Genomic DNA, 8,193 nt, shown 5'->3' on the forward strand with positions numbered 1-8,193 from the left:
TGCCATTTGGGGATTGGTCAGCATTTGTGGGAATACTATGCATAGAAGGGCATGCATGGGCTATGGGAGTAGCAGCTCACAGTTTGTCCCTCTGTGTTCCCAAAGAGCCATTAAGCTGAACTGTCTACATTTAGCATGTAGCCCAGATGCTCAGGGCTATTTTAGGATATACAGTCCTTTGGAGTGTGCTCCCCTGCAGCAGGCTTCTCTTGGGGGAAGAACACACTTCCTACTGCATCCAGGAGAGCTATTTTGTTAGTTTTCTAAATTATCCTGGAAGTGTTCCTTAAGGACAGCTAGTAGCCTGGAAAATGAGGACTCAAGATCAGCTTGCAAAGGTCATTACAGAGAAATTACATTCTTCTTAGGGTTCAATTCAGTCTCTTACTTTTCTCTTCCTGCTGCCATTCCAGCGAGCCTTTCTTATGAATCACACATGAGATTATTCAACCACTTGCTCTTTTGGCTTGATAGCATATTTCTAAAATATAACCTTTGTAAATTTACTGGTGCTTGTGATTTGGGACTGCAGAGCCAAGATGAGTCTTCATTCATGGTTGATAGAAATCACCATCCTTCAGGTGCTCTTCTCCCAGCATCCTCGTGGAGATATTTGCATTCTCACTTTTTGCTCTGATCTAGTGCTAGGCACACAAGCTTTCTGTGCCTGGTGTGCACATCTCTGTTCCTGACTTTCAAGTGCCCTTGGTTTGAAGTTGTGGGGCAGAAGGTGTCATTCTGCAACTGTTGTCACTGTGTGTGTATTTCTACAGAAGCTCAGCAACAGGGGAAGCAAATAGCTTCACATTTTTGTAGAAAAACTGAAGACTGTATCAATGAAAAATTAGGTGTGTGCACTTATAGAGTCTTAATGGTTGACATTATCGGTTTATTTAATTGTACTTCTCTATTCTCATCGGTGACTAAATGTAAACCCTGCATTCTAAGCTAGAAACATAGCAGATCTCGGCTTACTGACTCAGTGATTGGCCAGGTAATCGGTGCATCAGTGAGAGAGAGAGTCTTAAGTTGTAAGTGTGGAGCTGAGGAGGCTGCTCAGTGGAAAAGTGCTTGCTCTGCAAGTATGAGGATAGTCCCGCCCACCCCGCCCCCACTCATACTCAAAAGAGCTAAAACAGGCATGGGGACTGGAGAGATGGCTCAATGATTAAGAACATTGGTAGCTCTTCTAAAAAACTCGGGTTCAATTACCAGCACCCACATGGTGGATCACAACTGTCTGAAACTGCTGTTCAGGAGATTAAACACTCTCATTTGGCTTTCCAGGGCACCAGGCATGCAAGTGGTCCACAAACATACAGAGAGGCAGAACACCTGTAGACATAAAATACTTTGTTTTACAAAATTTAGAGATAAAAAAAATAAAACAGGTATGGTCATACGTGCTTGTAATTCCAACGCTCACTGGTCACTCAACCTCATCTAATCAGTGAGTTCCAGGCCAGTGAGACCCTGATTTGAAAAAAAAAAAAAGGAATATTGTGTCCTGGGGAACAACATTCAATGTTGATATCTGGCTTCCACACCCACACGCACAGGGTGGGTAAGAGGAGGGAAGGAGGAAAGGAGGGAAAGAGAGAAGAGTGAGAGGGAAGGAGATGGAAGAAGAAGGGGGGAGATTATCAATATAATAGAGTTTTTACATAATTCTCTACAAATGGTGCTAAATTTGAGATCATTTAAAAATGATTACGCTTTTAATACTTTTGAGTGTGCGTGTGTGTGTGCATGTTGGGGAAGCAGGGTTAGACAGTTTTCTTTCACCATGTGGGTCCCAAAGATTAAAGTGAGGTTGTTGGGCTTGTTGGTAAGTGCTTTTACCCACTGAGCCAGCTGGCTTGGTTATGATATACATGTGTAGAGGAAACATTAAGCAGCATATACGTAGAAGATATAAAAACAGTGCGCATCATATCTGCTTGCCTTCCTCTGTTTGTTCAGACTGATGAATGTGTAATATAGGTAAATGAACATAGACATTCATGTGGCATACATTACTTTGGATGGCATTGATTTTCCACTGTGAAGAATCACTGTTTCTCATTGTATTTAGAACTTAAGAAAAATCTTGTTATTAACAAGTTTCAAGAGAAGATCAGAGCTCTCTAAGAGTTCCCATTTTATTAATTAGTTTTTTTTATTAATTGTGGTTTATTTATTATGTCTGTTTGCTTAAGCCAGAGGTATTGAAATTTGAGGGTTGGACGGAAATGTTTGTAACTCTATGATACTGTTTCTACTTCTAGATCTTCTAGGTGTCACTCTTATCCATGGGGGACCAAGAGCTACACAGCCAAAAGATGAGAACCCTGCTTTGGAAAAAATGGAGTTTCCCAGTCAAGTTCAAGTTCCGGGCGGGCTTCAGCCATGACGTGACAGCAAGATGCCGAGGACTGGATGCTGCTAGGACAGCATAGGAAAGACAAAGGGCCACAGTGCTACAGGAATACTCTTATAGTCCTATGAGGTGTGAGGCAGCCACAGTGCTGGCCTCTGTCCCTGGTGTACACTACAGTGCACAATAACGGGCTATCGGTGTGCTTCTGGGAGAAAACACTGCAAATGGCTATCAGGGCTGGGGTGGAAGATCATTAGCACACAACTTTCCTCGAGGTTAAACATGAAAGTGACTTATATTTTTCAAAGGAACATTTATACTCAGGATGGCTGAAACTATACTTAAAACTATGTAGCCTTCCATGTACACAGAATAGTTTTAGGTAAAACAACTACAGAACCCAGTGCAAAATATTTGGTATTCCATTGGGTTCCCATTTTTTAATCCTAAAAGAAATCCAGAATATGGTAGTTTATAAATGGACTGATTGGTTCTCTCTGATCCACTTGGGTGCTAGAGGTTCTGAAACATGACACAGTGTAGACAGTATTTGTAACCTTGCACACAAGTATCTGAGCTTGGATACTCGGATGGCAGCTAGACTAGTAGAGTCTACTGCTGTACAATAGGTGTACATGGCATATGTCCAGGGAAGGAGGGAGGCTTGCTTAGGCTGGTGCTTGCTGTTAATCAAGCTTTTAGTGTCTCTAGAACATGTTAAAGTCATAGGCTGCGAAAGAGATGACAATTCTTATTCTAGACCTTACTGAATTACCTGTGTGTAAGATTCCGAAGTTATAAACTAAAATATAAATTCTTTCTTTATCCTCTGAGATGGTCCAAAGAGAAGTCAGAATGTCAATCCTAGGGGTGAGGATAGCATCTGCTTGCATGCAGAGTGGATTTATTAGGCCTCTGAGCTCAAATTCCTCCTCTTCATTAGCTTCTGATGATTCCAGTACAGCACCAACTCAACCTGTACATGTCCCCACTTCAGGGACAACTCACTGCATGGAATTAGGGAGTCGGAAGCTGTAATTACACATTTAACTTCCCATTGGTTTTCATTGTCTTTAATTACATTGCTGTATTTTAGCATGATTTGAATAGTGCAATATATTGGCTGTCATTAGAATGCAGTATAACCTTCTTGAATAGTATGTGAATCACTTAATGTGAAGTCATACTATTTCTTAGAATTAGTGTGTCTAGCATTTAAACCACACCTCCGTTCTCCTTGATCACACACTAACTGATGCCTCTGAGGGTTACTGATATATTTTTTTCTTTAAGCCAAGATAACAACTAAAATACCTGAATTTTTAAATATTAAATACAGTGATGGATTGTACATTTTCAGCTCTTAAAACAATTCCATCCATAGATGAATTTCACATACAGAATCCAAACCTTATTACTGATTCACTGAAGCAATGCTTTATTTCTGTCTGCACAGTTTTGTTTTTTTTTGTTTGTTTGTTTGTTTGTTTTTTTTTTTTTTTTTTTCTCATCTGATATGTGGCAGGAGGCAGAGCCCTAGAGGGACATAGGCTTGAGTTATGCCAGCAACCCCACATAGGATATACTAAGCTGTGGGGTGAGTGTTCAGAGAGGCAAACTGTTTCTCAGATGACTATACATATACATATAAAATGGTGACATTCATTGCTTTGGTAAAGAAAAAAATCAATTGAGGTACTTTATTTTAATGAGTGTGGTCTACTGAGGAAAAGGTGAAAGAGATACAGTTTCTCTGTACCTCTTTTAGGCCACAGGAGTGGGATTTATTATTGTACAATTAACAAAATAGTAAAATTAGCAAAACAAGCCAACATATACCCCTGTTACAGCTGCTCAGATCCAGCTGTGCAGTAGCTGGTGGTTTTCCTAAGAGAAAGTATGTGTGTGTTTCCCTTGAGTTCCCACCCCCACACCCTCCTTCCCCCATCTCTACAGTCAAGGATGCCTTATCCTCCATGTAGGCACTGTCTGAGGAAGCTCTGTAATGCAGCTGTTCTCCCTCAGTGAAGTTAGCCTTTCAAAGTCTCATTCTGTGACCTTCAGACAGGACCAAGAACAGTCATTTTGTCTTGATCAGTGGAATCGTCTTTACTGCAAAGAAGTGGCTGCTTGAGATTAGCGTGCCCCATAATCTCTTCTTGATTGCATTTACATTTTTTTCTTTCTGTCTTGTATAATTTTTAATGATTTGTTGTACAATGAAATCCTGTGAATTGTTGAATCCATCTCATTCCCAGTGACCGAATATTGTATGGGGTAGAATTTGAATTAATCTCTTCAGATAACTTTTGATGCGCAAATGCTTTGGCTAATTATGTTTTGACCCAGCAGCTCTTACTATTTATCCGTACTTGAAACATCAATTCATTCCTTAACAGCAAAATGCTCCATTCTCAGGGAACTGGCAACAGCAAAGATATTTCTTGCTATATATTTTTTTTTTGTCTCGTGACAAATGTGCAGTCTTTAAGGAAATAAGGAGTGACAGGCAGACAGACACAGTTGTTAGAGGAATTACAGAAACCCAGAGATGTGCTATTGGCTTTCATGTGGGTATCTGTGTGGTACTCTAATGTAGAACACCAATGGGCAACAGACTCACAAGACCATGGGTTCTATCCCCTGCAACACACACACACACACACACACACACACACACACACACACACACACACACACACACACACACACGGGACACTGTTATGAAGTTTATACAAGTTAAGGTCTTCCTACACAAGTGCCACCTGAGACTCATTAAATGTAATGCATTTTAATGTTCAGGGAAAAATAGAGAATATCACCACCAAGTCACCACTTATGTTTGAGATTTGTGAAGGCAATACTATTGACTAGTCCATTCTATCAGTATTAATAAGCATAGATCAGACACATACCCCCTTTTTAATCTCCCTTTCTCTCTGGAATTACCTAAGTGAACATGCTGTGTTCCTTTAAAAATGCCCATATCTTCTGTGTGTGTGTGTGTGTGTGTATGTATGTATGTATGTATGTATGTATGTATGTGTGTGTGTGTGTAAATATAAAAACTTGATTTGAAGCAACTTTTACTGTTCACTTCCTACTTTTTTGAAAATATTGGTTTCCATGAGTACCAAAATCACCTGCCAGACAGTGTAATGCCACCTGAGTGCAGGCGACAGTGGATTGAAGCTGAAGGCTACCACACCCTGACCTTAACCCTGCATGAAATTCTGTCTGAACACTAAATTCTTTACGTTCAGGACTTGGATGTGATACATATGTTTGTTGCCTTTTGGATTATGTTAATGTGCTTTGGTGTTAGGTGACAGTTTTGAATAAGTTGTTTTTATGGTTACAATGTTCTGCTAGCACATGCCACTGTTGGATGCTGTTAACCCACATGGATGCTAAGTCACATGTCTCAAGGAAGCAGCTTCACGAAGAGACTTTTTGTTAACTTGCATGTGGCAAATGTGGCTGTTAGGACTTCACTGCGGATGTTATTTTGAGATTTTAAGAGGGACAGGGAAGACTTTGCAATTTTGATGAGGTGACAGGTGGAGATTAGTAGCTTATGCATCCTCTGGGCAATAGTCATTTGCAAAAGTGAGGATGGTACACCCTGAAGTCCAGCAGCCTCTTCATGTGGGAAGTCTGCTGGACCTCACATCTTGGCAGCATTTGCCTGATTATATTGAGATGCTTAAGTTTGGTTCATATTGTAAAAATGAATTCATCTTAATGAAAAGTGGGCTATTATGTTCTGAAAGCTGCTTCCCTTCCTTTCATTATGTTCTGTGAATCCAGCTCTTCTCTATCTATTGTGATCAGAAATAAGAAAAACACACAACATGTCTGGTTCATGACCTATTCCAGGTTGCTTATCTGTTTCCCCTGAACAAGGTGTCTGTTATGAGAAATCATGTCTAGATGCCATATTGATGACCAGCAGGCAAGATGGCAGCTTGGAATTGATATGGTAAAGTCACTAGTGAACACTTAGTATTGGGAAACATGTCAAGAATGAACTGTCTCCCAAAACAAATAAAGTCTATACCAGAAACAATAATCTGAAGAAGGCAATGTATAAGGACTTGTCACTGCTTAGCCATTCACTGAAGACCCCTTACTGAATGTATTATTCCATCAGAATAGTTCCATATTCTGAGTGCCATTGGAGCCAAGGTTCTAAGAGAGAGTATAAGAGGTGGAAATGCTATTGAGTTTTAGCTAAATCCCTCACATTCCCTGTCATGTTTGCCTCACACTTCAGTGGACTTGAGCAGGAATAGTACTGTTTAGGGAAGCTTCATGTTATGACAGAACATAGTGCTTGGGGGGCCCAGAACTTCGGCCTCGTAATACTGACAGATTTTCAAGGAAGTTAAGCCAATTCCCAAACAGAATCTTGCTTTCAGTAGATGGAGGGCACAGAATTCTCAGGGTAGGCCATCACCTAGAGGTGTCTCACTGGGGAGCAGTTGATCAGAAGCCCAAGTGATCCTTGCTGTTGGGTCTCCTGGGACTATCAGTTAGGCATGATCACAGCAAGCTGGCCTCTCAGATATCAGCAGAGCTCCATTAAAATCTCATGAGAGTGGATCCTCAGGGCAGGTCCCTGAGGCATAGAGGCATTGAGTTTCACGTAGAGCTGCTGCTGCTGCTTTTGGTGCTAGGGATTGAGCCCAGAGCATGGCACACACTAACCAGGCACTCTGTTTTTAAATAAGAAACAGGCCCCAAAGCAGCAGTTTTATCTGTAACATGGCTGCATCCCTGGGGCCTTGTTCTCTTCCCCATCTTCCAACTCAGGCTCATTTTGTATGACAATAAAATTTTCACAAAACAATTTGTGAAGAACTTGAATGGGCAGTTGCAGGGATGTGTGAATGTGGTGGTTGCTCAGTGTGATTGGCCAAGAGATGCTGCATATACTTTTATGATTTGCCAGTAGACTGCATGGTGACTAGCTGCGGGAAGACCCCATTGTTTGCCTCTTCCAAACTGGGGAACAGAAATCATATAGAAGAAAAATCATTTCAGTATTTTGCTTGCTGACATTTAGTAGATATGGTCTGAATTGAACGGCTTCCTGACTCTTATGGTTTCCAGTGGTGATTCAGTGACGATCAAAAAGAGCGGTGCTGTCCACGGAGAGGAAGTGGAGCCTCTGTTCTGTCTCCCACAGCACAGAGTTGTCTTTCAGATGTGCCTGCAACAGACAAGAATCCTCCCAATGTGCCTTCTCCTTAGTTCTTGGAATAGGATCTTGTTTTGTTCTAGCACCTTCCATGCAGGTCACCCACATTTTGCAAACCCTCAGTGCCCTCATTCCCACAGAAGAGACTGTGACTCTTCTGAAGGGGGGCCTACATTTTAGGGGGACACCGGTTGTACCACTGCCCTGTAAGGCAGCAAGCATGTCCATTGGCTGTCCCCCAAAGCTCTCTATGAACATAGTAATGCAACCGCACAGTCATAGACTGAAAAAAGGGAAAGAGATGGCCCTATAGAAGATTCACCTGAAAGATGAAAGCATATGTTATTTTTTTCTGCTATTGTATAAATGTGCTTTGTAAAATGCTAAAGAAAATAAAAATGTATTTTTAAATTATTGGAAAACTAATTTCTCTTTTGTCAAGAGTAAATAGTGGTCACTTCTTAACTTTTCCATTCTTTGCTTTTGTTTTAAATCTCCTACCCCACCTTCCTTTCCCCCAATGTCCTTCTCTCCCTTGCCCTTCCCCTCTCCCCATTTCATTCTAAGAGCATTTTACTAGCTGGATCCAGTTGGCCTGGATCTTGCAATGTATTCCAAACTCCCCACTCCA

The 8,193-nt window shown here is 41.1% G+C and overlaps 1 protein-coding gene across 4 annotated transcripts in view; it reads left to right on the plus strand.

The window, feature by feature from the left end:
- The window catches only part of Nek10 (NIMA related kinase 10), a 176,329-nt gene extending 168,353 nt beyond the window's left edge, over positions 1 to 7,976 (plus strand). For all 4 annotated transcript variants that reach the window (XM_076931584.1, XM_076931585.1, XM_076931586.1 and 1 more), the window contains one exon: positions 2,268 to 7,976. In XM_076931584.1, the coding sequence (XP_076787699.1) occupies positions 2,268 to 2,325 (58 nt within the window). In that variant the 3' untranslated portion in view covers positions 2,326 to 7,976. The remainder of the gene's footprint in view (positions 1 to 2,267) is intronic.
- Positions 7,977 to 8,193: the final 217 nt, after the last annotated feature.

The sequence above is a fragment of the Arvicanthis niloticus genome, chromosome 3, assembly GCF_011762505.2.
Source record: "Arvicanthis niloticus isolate mArvNil1 chromosome 3, mArvNil1.pat.X, whole genome shotgun sequence".
Lineage (NCBI taxonomy): Eukaryota > Metazoa > Chordata > Mammalia > Rodentia > Muridae > Arvicanthis > Arvicanthis niloticus.